This window comes from Ammodytes marinus (assembly GCF_949987685.1).
Source record: "Ammodytes marinus genome assembly, chromosome: 12".
Lineage (NCBI taxonomy): Eukaryota > Metazoa > Chordata > Actinopteri > Uranoscopiformes > Ammodytidae > Ammodytes > Ammodytes marinus.
Window position 1 is genome coordinate 16,295,001 of NC_137216.1, and position 15,192 is coordinate 16,310,192.

A 15,192-nucleotide genomic window follows, 5' to 3' on the forward strand; every position below is an offset into this window, starting at 1 on the left:
GTGTGGGTGTGTCTCCCAGTGTGATTCTAAGACCAATCTTTCGTACCGAAAATCAAATATTTCACCAGCTATTGTCCTGGGGTTCAATGTTGTGTCTGAAAACAAGTCCAACTTGGTTATTGAATTTCATTAAAAACGTAAGTGTAATAAAAAATGTTTTGGTGCAGAGGTGGAAGATAAAGTGGGATTACAGCAGAAAGAACTATTGTCTCTGTTAACATTCGATCTAGGCTGATGAATGCAGGGTGTGCGTGTGTGTGTGTGTGTGTGTGTGTGTGTGCGTGAGTGCGAACGCAGTACTGTTTCCAAGGAACAAAAACCTGCCTACCTCCTACTTAAATGAATGTGTGAGTGATAATAGGACATAAGAGGGGTGGGGGGGTGGGTTGCATTTGCATTTGGTTGCATTCCTCACATTGTAAGAGGGGCAGCTGCTGAGATACTGTAGGGCCCTGAGAGATGCCTGGCTCAATCCGATAGGACACTGCAGATTCCACCAGCTCTTCCATGGGAGCACAGAAGTTCCTCTTTCATCTTCATTTGATGAGAAGTGAACACTTTGCCAGCGAGGTGTCTTTCCAAAGGTTAATGAGCTTTTCTTTGCCGTTCAACAGAACTATACATCTTTCACACTCAAGAAAAGAATGAAGAAGAACAGGTCAACCAGACAAGGTCACAGCACATTTCGAGTTCAAACTACACCACTGGAGTTTGGTTTCAATACCAACATCAAATTTTACCAAACTATTATGCTGGGCTAATTTATTTTACAAATCATCTTTCTAATTTCCGTAACCAAAGGTTAGGAGTTTTGTCCACTTTATATAAGATGATGCCTATTCCATTTGTGTTTTGTGCATGTAGATTAAGGTCAGAGACAGATACAAAGAATGTCTTGGAGAGTTTTTTCATATAGACAATGCAGACAAAAGTTGTTCAAGTTCTGCATTATCACAAGACACAACGTTGTCACCTACACCAAGCACCAGAATATCAGAAAACGCACTCAAATTTTAAAGCGGTTCTGCAGGTTTTACCATCTCTTTGTGTTTGGTGAAGTCTTGTGAGACACGCCTTAATAGGGTTTTTACACCATTGTGAAGACTCTTAACAAATCTTCTGCGCAATGGTCTCCATAGCAATTAGGCATTCATTTTCACACAGCCATCAAAACATCTGAAACAGCCAATTCAAACACTGTCTTTATGTCAGCTATGTTTGCCCACACAGGAATGCACAAACACTCTCCCTCCAAACGACCATCTCACAAAATCCACTGCCCCGGGGAATACCATTCTCAATAGGACTCCCTGATTTGTAACATGGTACACCCCTTGAAAACACATTTTTACTTCTTGGGAAAAATGCAAACAGAGCTACTAGCTCTGCTAGCTACTCAAAGCTCATGGAATATTTGATCCTATAAATTGATTCTGCACTTAGTAAAGGGGCTAACATGATAACCCTTGGTGTGGGACCCACACACATCGACCAAACCATTCACCATCGTGATGATAATCACTGAACAAACATCTTGCAACAAAACAATGAATGTGTATACAGCACTATGCTGCATAGCGCGACTGACATGGGCAATTACATCCTGATGCCAATGGAACCTTTATGGCCGGGAAACTTCCTGGCCTACCAGAGAGAAGAGACTTCTAAGGAAAAAGATCAGTAGTAAACTGTTTCAAACTAACTTTAAAGGGGACATTTAATGAAAAGATCACTTTTTCAGTTATTGTGCACTAAACATTTGGGTATCTAACAGGCAGTGGCTACCAAGTCCCAACATTAAGACAATGCAGTCAGTTTTTGAAGGGTTGCATAGATCAGAATGAATGTTTTCAGCCAGCCGCTTATTTCACTGGGCGTTTTATGTCACAAGCCCAGATTCATTAAAATAATACTGTCGCTGCCCACTAAAGATTTGTGCTCAACAGTTGACAGAAATACCTTATTTTCCAAAGCAAAATGCAATTTGGACATTCATTTATAATTAAAGTAATTGTGAAATAAAAAATATATATATATTAAATCCCCCCATTCAAACAAACATGTGGAGGGAACTAAACAAATTCAAACAAGCCCCATCAAGATGATGCTGCTGGAGTACCAGAAGAACATCACACTACAAACATATGGCCCAAAAGATGAAACATACATCGTTCTCACTTTGTAGACCAAGCCCTCACCAAATAATGATGCCCGGGACTGGGGAGTGGGAATGAGTTCAGAGGGAGAGCAGCAACTGAAACAAAGCCATAACTTTCCCCACTAACAGCTGAGCAATAAGACAAGAGCACTGAAGCGAGTGAAGGGCTCATAAAATGTGTATTGCAGACTGTCTCCAGTGCAGTCTGGGGTTAGTGTGGAAGAGGAGAGGATCCAAGCCACGAGCGTGCATGCGTGCGTGTGTGTGTGCAGACAGTAGTGTCTTTCTCTTCTCTCTGTCTCCACTGGTCCTCATCAACATTCGAACAAGAAAAATCAATAAGTCTATGCAGAGCCACCAGCAACAGAGAGGAGACTTAGCTCCTAAACAGGCTCAAACCTGGCAGACACACAGGCAGCCTTTTATCTTGTTCTCTCCCCCCCTTAACTTCCTGTGGCATGCTGAGACTGCAGTGGCCGCAAGTCCCAGACAGCTCTTCTCATATAGTGATATGTTTGGTCTACATAGGGGGCTGCTGATTATTTGACTAAAAATAACATTGCAGCAGACAGAGGGTCCCAATCCCAAGAGAGCAAGAGAAAATTCATCCAACATGCTGAGTTCCACTGTTGCATGCTGTCTCATCTGATGCCAGGTTTGTTGCAAGTCAGACCTACTAGCAAGTCAGCATATACATACATACTGTGGGACATACACACGGCTGAAGGTTGCTGCTCGGAAAAGGACTTCAACTTAAATCCTGTCCCCTTTTTAGCCCTCTCAAACATATTCACACACGCGCGCCGCACACACACACACACACTAGCTCCTCCCTCCTTTCTTTAGCGCCACCCACATGGAAGAGAGATGAGCCTCAGGGGCCCTTTACACGGTGAAAACGTAACAGTTTTCCCGTTTTTGGTTTCAAAAGCTAACACGCGTAGACGCAATTGATTTGAGAACTTCACTCGTGCACATGTTTTCAGAGAAAACGGGCCGAAATCGCTGTAGTACGCATGCCAAGCCAATAGTCAGCGGTGACACTTAGCCTAGTAGATAGCTCTTCCGGTACAATTTGATGCAAAAAACCTTACTGTAACCGAAAATGAATGCCACTTAGGTTCTTGAAACGGTTGGTGTAAGCTTGGGGTTACAAGTATTGTAAATGACAAGCTTTCTGTCCTCTTATTTCACCGCGTTGAACTGGTGAAAACAGAATACATGCTGATAGTGAAGGGGCTTTGTGAGCGGCTACCTTCCTGTTAGGCGTACTTCAAAATAAAAGTAAACTCACGTTTGTCCAGTGAAATGCTATTAATGTGAAGCCAGTGAAATGCTTTTACTGTGAAGCCGTAGCCTTAATGCTCCTTTTGTTTGAACAGTAATTTAACCTCTGCGTGCTGATCTATAGATAGTGTTTTTTAATGTAGAGAGCTGTGTCCCTGCATTAGGGGAGAACGGGGTAATTTGTCACACGGGTAGGTTGTCACAACAGTTATATCTCGGAACCAGAAGGCGCTGTCTGTTACATTTTGGCATGTAAATATCCACAACTGGGATCAGAGGTCACCTACATAGTCTTCCTTAGAGTTAGACTGCTGCATTTGAGGTGAAAGGACTGTTAGTGTTTTTCATGTCAAATTGAAAATATTTAGCTCCTCAGTATTTTTCTTCTAGGCTTTTACACAATGGGTTTATAACAAAACACTTGTTACTAGGGCCCGACCGATATTGATTTTTGAGTGCCGATGCCGATTATTTTCAGAGAAAAATTATGATTACGATTAAATCGGCCGATTAAAAAAAATAATAATCCCCAAAATATATATTGAAAAAAAATTATTTTTTGAACCCTTAAATATATATATACCTTTTACTGTTGAAGATATGTACAGGAACTTTTTCTTTATTGCAATACGCATTGTCTAAAAAAAATAAAGTGTAACAAATATGTCTAAATTCAGACATTATGCATTTTATCTTACTGCACCCAACCCTCTGGAACTCCCTCCCCCCAAACATCAGCATCTCAGACTCAATAAACTCATTCAAAAGTCAACTCAAAAGTCACCTCTTTAAGGAAGCATAATGACACCTGACTCCACTTCAAACCTTATTTGAATTTTTTCTGTATTTTGTTTTCTTTTTCTACATGTATGATTCTCTATGATGTAAAGTGTCTTTGAATGACTTCCAAAAAAGCACCATATAAATTCTATCAATTATTATTATTATTAACTGTCAAGTGATGACCAATGCCTCTGCTATTGGTTGCAGGGGGAACTGTCAAGTGTAAATTAATCCAATGTATTACAACACACCTGCTGCTGCTGTAAATAGGCTATAGGATTAATGCTATTCAATTAGGCTACCTCCAGGGCAGAAATACATTTAACACATTATTGCTTGAAAAAAAAAAAAAAAAAAAAAAAAAAAAAAAAAAAAACGGCCAATACCGATAATTCCGAAATATGCGAAAATCGGCCGGCCGATAAATCGGTCGGGCCCTACTTGTTACCCTAAAAAAGTGTGAAGGGTAGGCTATAGTTTAGATTGTTTTTAGCAAGCTAATTAGTTGTCAGATGGTTGTTGGACTTGATGCTAGCAATAAATTCCAGTTGGGGTTGGTCGTCACATTTTTTTGGGGGGTGGTTGTCACATGTTATTCAAAGGGTGCAGCCAGGAAAGGAACCCAATAACAAAAGAAAATGTCAAGCTGTATCCTCACTGACACCCCAGAGAAGGAGAGAATTGAGCAGGAAAGGCAGCTAGCGTGCAAAAGAGAAAAAGGGCAACAAAATCAAAACGACCCAGCGCATCCCAAACTAGACCAGTTGCCAAGGCTACTGCACCCCAGTGCACTCCACCCCAGTGCACTCCACCCTAGCTGGGGAAGAAGAAACAGAAAAGAAAGACAGGAGGAGGAGGAATCTTCATCAGATGAAGAGGATAGTTTGTGTTTGGTTTGTATGGAAACGTTCTCCAGCACCCGTTCAGGGGAGGTAAGGGAGAAGTGTTGTATGTGCAACCAGTGGGCACACACTCTCTGCTTAGTTAGAGTGAGCATACCCTACATTTGCCATCACTGTAACTCAGATAGTGAATGTGTGTATCCTAGTTGAGTAGGCTATTATTGTTAGACCTATTTGTTTTGTTCTTTATGTTGTTACACAGTAGGTTGGTCTTAATATGGATTTCCTTTTTGTTAATTCCTTGCTCATTTTGTGTTAAGATGCATAAAGTTATGTAGGCCTATTTTTCAACTTGACAATGAAATTAAACTTTCAAATGTAGTTCTGCTTTCTTGCCTTCTTTTTAAGATTTTTCCCATAAAGATAACATTGTGACAAACAACCCCATAGTGTGTGACAACCGACCTCTTGATGGGGTTGGTTGTCACAATTTGTTCGAGTGTCTTTGATGGTAAATTTCTTCTTTATTACAATACGTTAGAAAAAGTGAGGGGTTCACATTTCAGCCAACACCTTAAGCTTCAATTTAATGTAGGAATGACTATTGAAAGATGTTTAGGTGATGAGCAATTCTCACTAGAGTAAAAAGTGTGCCTACTTACCCCGGTCTCCCCTACAGGTGGTGACAAGTTTATTTTGCTAGAAAAACCGGCAGAGCACAAATCTTTCCCCAGCCAAAGTGGTGGGTGGTCTCAATAACTTAATAATCGCTTAGACTAAATTGGCGAGTGTTATTTTTGAGCCCTGCACGACACTCTCCGCTGATCACAGTGATGGTGTCGCGGAGACACCGTGCATGTTATGTTGTCTTCTAACATTATAGCTCGCTTCTGGGTATTTTGACAGCAAATGTTATAGACTACACATGTATGAAGTGGAGCCGTGACGTCAGCGTTACCAGGGAAAATGGTTTCGCCAGTTTGCTTTCAAAACTTTGCGGTTTCATGCCTGCGTTTGCTGTTTTCATGTGAATGATATACCGTTTTGTGTTTTAGTATAAACAGCACCTCAGAGTCCTGCTCGGACTTGAAGCATTCTATCTTTGTCTCATAAATCTAGTTCTCTTGTTAATGACAGACTGTGAAACCCGATTCCACACACACACACGCACCCTCTCTCAGGGTTTTTCTGGAGTTTGCAAACTTCCCTCTCCCTCCACTTCCATATTGTTCTAGCCCAAACTGCCAGCTGCTTCTGACAGACAAATTACTGTGCATATAGAAATGATTGCTATCCGGGGTCTCTACCTGCAGCCAAATAATTGAATTTGGGAGTCATTCAGGTGCAGATGCGAGAAAAAAAATAAAAATTCAAAAGTTGCATTCTGAATAGAGCTGCGCTGTTGCTACTAATCCTTACTCTCAAACAGCGGGTAATTCCTTAAAATGTTTTTCCTGAAAATAGCCATCAAAATATCCCAGGTCCCCATTGAAATCCTAAAACAGTGGCATGCAGTTGCGTCTTCTTATCAAAGTGTAAAAAAACAAAAAACTTTGCATATAAAAAAGTATAAAAACAGCAACAAATCTTCAACATTGAAGTAGTGACATTTACATTATTGACTTAAGATCTGAGACATACTCACTTAAAGGATTCTTCAATAATCCAAATAGTTAATCAATTAATTTCGGTTGACCAACAATAAATTACTACTTGTTTTCTGCACTAGCTCTTGTCAACCTGATGGCATTTAAGGTAAACATGTTTAACAACATAAATACCGCCAAGCATAATAAATCACACACACACATACTAAAATATACTTTCAGACATCTGGTGTCTGCTCTCCACATGTTTCTAAAGACAACCCAAACCAGTCCTATTGTTGTAGATGCATTGTCAGTCTCAGAGAGGATCAGATAATCTCCTAACGAGTTTAGGAGTAAATTGTAACTGTTGGAAACAATGACAATGGCCCCAAGCCAACCAGTAACATTGTTGTGGACAAAGAGATGGGAAGAATGAAGAGAGGAGTTATCACAACGGTGGGGTGAGTGACCACAATCAGACCGGTGCCCCGTTTACCTCAGCTGAAGAGGGCCAAGATCACTAAAAGATCCCCTGGAGAGGAACCATCTCTCGGGCCAGACTGTCTGGTGTCTCTTTCCAGGTGCCCAATGACGAGCAGGCCCAACCTCAGGGACTGGTGAGCCATGGGGTGACACGCTCTAGATCATCACACAGACACATAGTCTGCAACTGCCACTAATCATAACAAATTGCCCAAACTGTGATTCCTCTAATCCTGTCACAGCCTCTTCTGTTACTTCATCGACTATAAAGCTCCAGTATACCTCTCCATCTGACTTTAAAAGGCAGGAAAATGTTAAAAAATAGTAGCGATTGCGTTTCTTAAGACACACTTCAGTGTCAATTTCACCATCAACAATTACGAAAGCCTATGTTAGTGCTTTAGCTCATTTTGAGTGGCTAATCCATATTAGCCCCTTTTACACAGAGATTGTGGCATATTGACGGAACAACATCACTCCAAAATGCCGGCTTTGCTTGCTTCTGTGTTATTTACACAGAACCAAGCAACGCCGGCCTGCTGGCCCAGTGGCGCATCAGTAGCTCCTTTTACACAGCGTTCCGGAATGAAAGAGGTGCTTGTAAACAGCGTAAGGTGTGACGTAAACGTTTAGCGCCGGTCAGCTGCTTTACAACAACACTGGCAGGTGAATTGAGAGCAGAAGTGCTGGAGCTTGCAGTAAGAGGGCCGTATTTTACTGTCCCCCACGATGTGCCAGTTGATCTCGCTACGCGCTGAGTCCAACATCACTGGGACTGTTAACCAAACTGACAAAATCAATCCGCTTCACCTCTTCACATCTTGAGTTGTGTTAACAAAACAGTAGCTCTGTGGCTAACAGCTGAGCCAGAGCCTTCAGTCAGCTGAAGCAGAAGGGGAGAGCAGACTATTCCCCCGTTGCTAGGTCGTATCCTTGGTCGTTCCTATTTACTGGCGTACTACTGGCCGCAGCTTGACATAGTAATCGTTGCTACTGAGTGAGTTCCGACTGTGTAGCGGCTGTTGGCTGTTAAAACAACATGTTGCTTCAATGAATTGCTTTATTTTTTGTAGTAGCCATGTAGCCTAATAAGCGGGATAATGTATAGCGAACGGGTCACTTGCTAGAAATAAAAACCGACAAGCTGAAGCAGGAGCCCGACGCGCAGCGGAGGGCTCTTGTTCAGCTTGACCCGTTCGCTATACTTTATCCCTTACTTAGCCTAGCCTAGCCTTCCCATTATACAACTTGTCCTGGGCAGAAATAGACTCACACTCTGCAAAATTAAGCGCGGGGGTTTGGATTGAGCAACGGACCTCATGATCAGATAGATTATACGCCGTTCCTTTTATTTGGTGATTTTTACGGGACATCAGGCCGCCGTGATTAATGTTAAACACACGTCCTTCAACTGCTAACATGGTCGCATGTTTAGAACGTAGGCTATGGAACATCAAACGCCCCCCTGTTCCGCAACAACAAGCTGGAGCATTTAAACAGAGAGGCGGAACTGATTGTGTCGGGAATCTTACTACCCCCCGAGGTAGTAAAATTCCCGGAACAATCTCTCGCACCTTTCTTCCCTCGTTCCGCAACTGTCGCATTTAAACAGCAGGGCGGAGGGCCGAAAGTTCACTGGCTGTGTAAAAGGGGCTATTGATTGGACAGACTCCCATGGCAGACACTACTGCATACGGATGGCCGTCAGATTGACAAGTACATACAAAAAAGTCAAGTCCGCTTCATGCATTACACAATATAATATTTTTTTTTTAAAGGCATTTGGGTTGTGCCATGTTCAATCACACAGAAACAAAAAAAACAAATACCCAACAGAGATTTTGGCTTACGAATGAAAAAGAAGATTAAAACTGATTAATATATGGGAATGTAATTTTACCAGAGCGAGGATTCTAGCACAATGAGTTGATTCCGAGGGAGAACACTTCAGTGTGAGACATTCCCTTTCACAAGTCTTTTAATCTGCACAATTATCTCTGAATGTTTTCAGCTAGAATTGACACCTTGGTAATGAAGTTTGCACCCCCTCATCACCAGGTCTACTGGCTTTACATTTAATTGCCCTGCAATCTTATCACATAACATTTCCTGTCTGGTCTGATTGTTGGTGTGAACACCATGTCAACAAATACATGTTTTTCAACTACATTGGTGATATTTCTTCGATTCAAAGTAGGCCAAAAATGAAACCACAGACCATTGTAAACAACACTGTGTGTAGGCTTATCATCAGTGTGCTGGCCCCCACCAACCCCCCACCTAAGTACTGCGATTGTGATGCTAAAAGTGCTCAGCATGGGATGATGAGACACACGATCAAGCAGGAACGACCCTCCCAGTCTGCTTGCATGACAAAAACTCTTAACAAAGTCACATCTACTTGCAACGTTGTGAGCTTAATTTGATTGTGAATTAGAAAATGACCACCACGAAAAGCCCCTTGAAAAATAACTGCTAGAGGGTTTCTCCTCCGCTGGTTAATGTGTAGGCTACATATATCTATTGGTAATATAGTATTGATAGTAGACTAGTTTGTGATCACAACCAAAACTGGAGCAAAATAAAATAGATAGGCTGCAATAACAAAACAGACCATGATTTTTATCTAGAAAAGCTCATATGGAGACAGGTTTTCTTACGAGTAGCACGTCACGAAATGTTTTCCTGCAAATCAGCGAACTTCTCCACGTCTACCAAAACGTCAATTTATTTAACTATACGGACGTTAATATTACACTCCGGTTAAAAAGACATTTTAGGTACACGTCGTGATCAAACTTACCTTGCGGTGTTGATTCTTCAAAGTGCTTTATGGGGGCTCGATGACTGGCGCAGGTCGAACTACTCTGCCATCTCCCGAGTATTCACCGACAATACCCGATTTGTTTTCCAAAGTCTGAAAAGCAGAGACAGCATGACGCCAACACTATCGTTCGTCGTCCCCTCGGTTAAAAAAAAGTGACTAATTCACTCGTTGTTCGTGTTCAGGAAAGAGACGAAAGCCCCAGATACATTTTGTTACGTTGGACCGCTTAACGCATTAGCACTGTCTGGGCTCCACAACCCGTACCCCACGAAGGGAGAAAAAAAAAGCCAGGATTGGAGGAGGAAGTTACCTTGCAGCAACTCACTGTAATTAACCAAGCGCGGTGGTAAATACGGGGTTTTCCGGTCAGAAGTTTCAGAATAAAACAAATAGGCTCTTCGTCTGTCCCTCATTTTTATAACAATGTCGGAAAGAAGTCGGTGAAGAATTTGGGTCATTTAGGTTAAATAATAGACTAAATAAGTTGTAAAGAAATATATACTGAGTATATATATAGTTTTTTAAAAAAGTATACAATTAAATGTTAGGCTACTTGACAAAACTGCACAAGTATTAGCAGATAAATAAGCACAAAACACATAGGATATTCTAAAATATAAAATTGAAGTAGGCTAGGCTAGGCTGCTTATACCTTCTTTTAATAGCCAACTTCTACTCATTTTCATTTGAGGGGGAAATGTAGGCCTAATACTTTTTCCTCTGCAGAATATGCCCATATGGGCTAGGTGTACTACACTTTTAGAGTGAAATTCAAAATGGCATTGAATCATGTCCTATATAGGCCTAGGCTACTAGCCTATATGAAGCAGTGTTTGCAGCTATCCATATCTTAAAAACTTACCAATACTGCTGCTAAAGCCAATATAGTTACAGGGGCTTTTTTCAGTTGAGTAGTATCCTTTACTTTTATTTAGCATATAATACAACTTAATACACTTATGACATTTTGTATGCAGGAGTTTTAATTTAATGGAGTATTTTTACATTATAGGAGTAGGATATCCTCTTCACTCCTTCTGCTAATTGTGTCAAAAGTCAAAGTACTGACAATGCAGAATAACTTGCACTTGAAAACTGTGTTTATATCATATTTATTTTATATTATTGGTAAAAAATGTCACAGATTCCTTAGCATTTCAATGGTTTAGCATGCTGAGGTGGAGCTAATTGGAACTATTTTACATTGTGTAGGCCTATGGCTGGATTAAACTTTTAAGAGTGCACCCATTAATTCCACAATACTTTCACACTCAACATGCTAGCACACAACCAAAATAACAATAGACACAGGGACTTTCATCTTAGTAAAACAGAACCAACTTTAATGTAATATTCCAGAACAAAATTTCAACTTTATCACATAGGCTACCAGATGACACTGGCTTTCATTTTAATTTCCCCCATTGCCCTGCCTTGTTTTATGATCTGTAACAGACAGTGCATCATAAATAATAAACACATTTACAATACAGTGTCTACTAAATGCAGTGGAATACAAATCAGCCAACGATATTTTATTCTACACTGTAGGCAATTGCATCCTAATTTTCTATCTGCTTTGCAAAGGCAACTATATAGATCAAACAATAAATAAATATGCTACACTAGGCCTAAATAAATCAAAATGCTATTAGGAGTTATTGGTTGCTCTCATCATGTGATTATTACCCAAACAATCTAAAGGTAATAAAAATGTGCTCTTATTCTGAAGCGTCTATGTATATTTCCTGTCACAGACTCATTCTCTCTGGCTGCCTTGACGCGCGCGGTCATTTAATGAGCACAGCTATTTCGTTTGCTCTGCGCATGTTCCCGACTCAGCATTCAGGGGGTGAAGGGTTTAGGCTGTTGGGCATATTTCAAGCGATTCGAATTATAGGCATGTTTTAATACAAACATGGTCAGCAAGAAGCAAATATCACCTAAAAATGTGATACATAACAGGTCGAGATCTAAAACACATTGATCATGACATTCTTTCCATCACTTGGTCTTATTTCTAACTGGCCTAGGCCTATTGGTTACAGTCTTATAAGCAGACTTTTTGTGAATCTGTGGGTCTAACTTATTTATGTGTGAAATTCGTAGGGTTTAAAGATAGTCCTAGGCCTATAGGCTATCAGTCCATTTGATGGCAAACCATTAAGCAGTCAGTTAAAATAGACAGAAAGCCATTTTATAGGAGCTACTGTAGGCTATTACCATGCAGAACAAATGGGAATAGCCTATCTATAATAAAACATAAAATAAAAAACACTGAATTTCTCGTTAAATATCTAGGCTACAATTGCAATAAAAAAAATACGAATTTAATTTTCACAGCAATATATAGGCCTGTCACTTCTTCTACAGAAACCTTCGTTTCTGAGCAATGCATTAACGATTATTTTTAACAATTAGCCAACCCAACATCTATTTAGCCTATTTAATCTACATGGATGGGATAGACTGTAGAAATGAATTCCTCCTTTGGGCTAAATAGTGTTCTGAATCTGAATACATTTTTCAGCTTTCCAACTCTACATAAGTTAGGCATAGGCCGCCTACATCACTGATGATAGCTACAAGAGGACTAGCCTACAACACATGGGCAAAAAAGGAAAGGAGCATTCAGTGGCTATAGCCTCAGCCTCACTGAGTAGCCTAGGCCTAGGCTGCTCAGTCCTTATTAGGGCCCAAGCACCGAATGGTGGATTTTTATTATATTATTATTGTATTAAGGTTATGTAGCCTATTTGTAAGGCAAGGCAAGTTTATAGGCTAGGACAATTCAGACACAAGCCCATTCAACTCGCTTTACAGGCCATGAAATAAGCTAGGCCTACATCAAAATAAACCATTAGAGATAGAAAAAACAAAGAGAAAGCATCAAGATTCAGGCTACTGTAGCCTACTAGTACTTTTATATTATCATGCAACTTTATAAATCGGCCTACTGAATTAGGTTTACACTTTACAGGGAGGCCCAATGGTGATAAATTTAATTTGGATTTAAAGTTTTTCTGGTGGAGTTTGTGGACTGCCTGGTCCTACCATATAGGCTACCTACTTCGTTGCATATGACTTTGACAGGAAACGTCAAAAGTCCGGTCACCTGGGAAGTAATAATATTAAAATAAAGTGTATTAATTAACTAACAAATACTAGTGGCGTCGACTTTTCTATAAATGTACATTACCACACCGCACGTCATGGTGCATCATCCAGGGAGCATCAAACCCCCGTCCGCCTACCAACTGCTCCGGGCGTTTCCATAGTAACGCGACCTCAAGTTACAAACAGAGTCGGTGCTCCAGTCCGCACACAGAAGTTTCTTTCCCTGCTTTCAAAATGTGTTCAGAGTAAGTATTATAACATACATTTGAATAAGATCAGAACACTCGTGTACTTTTCCAGTTTTAAACTTTTTTAAGTTAGTTGAGCGAGTAAATGTCGAACGAGCTGTCAGCTAGCGTAAACCAACCGACGCTAACGGTATTTAGTTGATGCCAATGACATTGCTCGCTCGTACAAACAGTCGTTGAATATGTGGACACTGATGGTGTACCGTTTTGTTTCAATTTCTCTAGAAAATCCACAATTCTCGACCTTCAGGCGACACCGTCAGGCAAGTATAACTGTTTCTACTGACTTGTGTCACCTCATGTTGTAGCTAGCCATAGTCCGTTGGAAAAGGGATTCTGATGGACCCTTGTGCCTTCGAAGATGGTGCCCAGTTATCAATGCCATGGGACAAGATGTGTGGTTCTTATGAAGCAAAACATAATTTGTTCTTTCTTCACTGTCCGTGTGTGTGTGTGTGTGTGTGTGTGTGTGTGTGTGTGTGTGTGTGTGTGTGTGTGTGTGTGTGTGTGTGTGTGTGTGTGTGTGAAAACAGGATACCATGGAATAGATACCCACATCTCCCAGATTCCTGGTCTGTCCCCAACCATCAGTATGCCTCCTGAGGGGAAGTCCAGAGGGCGCAGGGCCGGGGTCATAGCAGGAGATTCTGACTATATCAAGATGGCAAAACAAGGAGGGCATAAGGGTAGGGCCAACCTGTTGCTATATCTACATCTCCCTGTGCCTGATTAATACATTTAGCACACATTTTTTAAATATATATATATACTTTTTTCAACAGGACTTTTATGGCACGAGGACACAAGCACTTCTAAAAATGATGCATACAAACCTCCTGACTGGTTATGGACCCCATTAGAAGACAACAGCAAACCAATGTACTTTTAACCTACGTTTTTTATTACCATGCACTCAGGCCTGTAGTCACTTTATGATAAAAAAAAATACCTACACCTTCATTACTGACACTACTACTAGTACACCACTGCCAATATCGTTACTATAATGACACTTCTTATAATGCATCACTATTACACATTAATTGCTATCGCGACTACCTGTTCCTGCTACCATGATTATTGCTAAAAACACTGACAATTACAGTATTAGTATTAGCACTTGAAACAAGCTTTTAAAGCATAACACAGTAAACATTTGCCACCAAAATACAATTTTTATATACGTTTTCCCCTTCATTATATATGTCTGGTATCATTAAGTGAAAGATACTTTCAATGTGTCCATATTGTTTTTCTCCAACACTTTAATTAACAGTGAAGAGAAGAAAAACCCTGGAGCTTTTCAACACTCAGAGCCCCCCTTTGGGACTGACAATATGTCAGCCTGGGAGAGGGATGATAGCAGCAGCGGCAATGGCAAAGAGAAGGTAAACAGAGAAATGTCAAAGTCATTTGGAAAGTCATTTAGCCACATGAGCCAACCCCAGTAACTATTTATTCTCTTGTGTTGTTTTATTCTGTTATGACCCTGTGTTTTAAGACAATCTAGAAGGATATTCAGTGATGCTGCAGTTTTACACACCTCATTTAGTCGTTATTTAATCCGTCAGATTTACTCTGTAGTTCAGGTACCTGTTTCTCAATGATTTAGAGTCAAGATGTGAGCACAAGGATAAAAGATATGCTGACTGCATTTACACACACAAAATAACCACCCCACATTGGGGACTTTGCTTTGTGTTCTGCAGAATAACAACTTTGAATACAGCCAGATGGAGAAAGTGCAGCCACCCTATAGCTATCAGCAGACCAGCAAATTCAAGAGGATGTGAGTTCATTCAGTCACAAGATGGTGGTGTTGTTCCGTCTACAGTATAAGTCTCTGGCGTCTCAGAAA

The 15,192-nt window shown here is 40.6% G+C and overlaps 2 protein-coding genes across 2 annotated transcripts in view; one reads left to right on the forward strand and one right to left on the reverse strand.

Annotated features, from left to right (window-relative positions):
* Positions 1 to 10,230, reverse strand: part of LOC307258964 (activin receptor type-1-like) — a 31,028-nt gene extending 20,798 nt beyond the window's left edge. The window contains exon 1 of the mRNA XM_080038657.1: positions 9,946 to 10,230. The gene's annotated coding sequence lies outside the window, so the exon portion shown is untranslated. The remainder of the gene's footprint in view (positions 1 to 9,945) is intronic.
* Positions 10,231 to 13,857: 3,627 nt separating this feature from the next.
* On the forward strand, positions 13,858 to 14,844 carry LOC307258789 (uncharacterized protein C7orf57 homolog; the record flags this gene model as incomplete). The annotated part of the gene is made up of 4 exons (XM_080038442.1): positions 13,858 to 14,020; positions 14,117 to 14,213; positions 14,611 to 14,722; positions 14,836 to 14,844. Coding segments are annotated over 4 exons (381 nt in total), but the record flags the coding sequence as incomplete, so codon positions are not given.
* Positions 14,845 to 15,192: the final 348 nt, after the last annotated feature.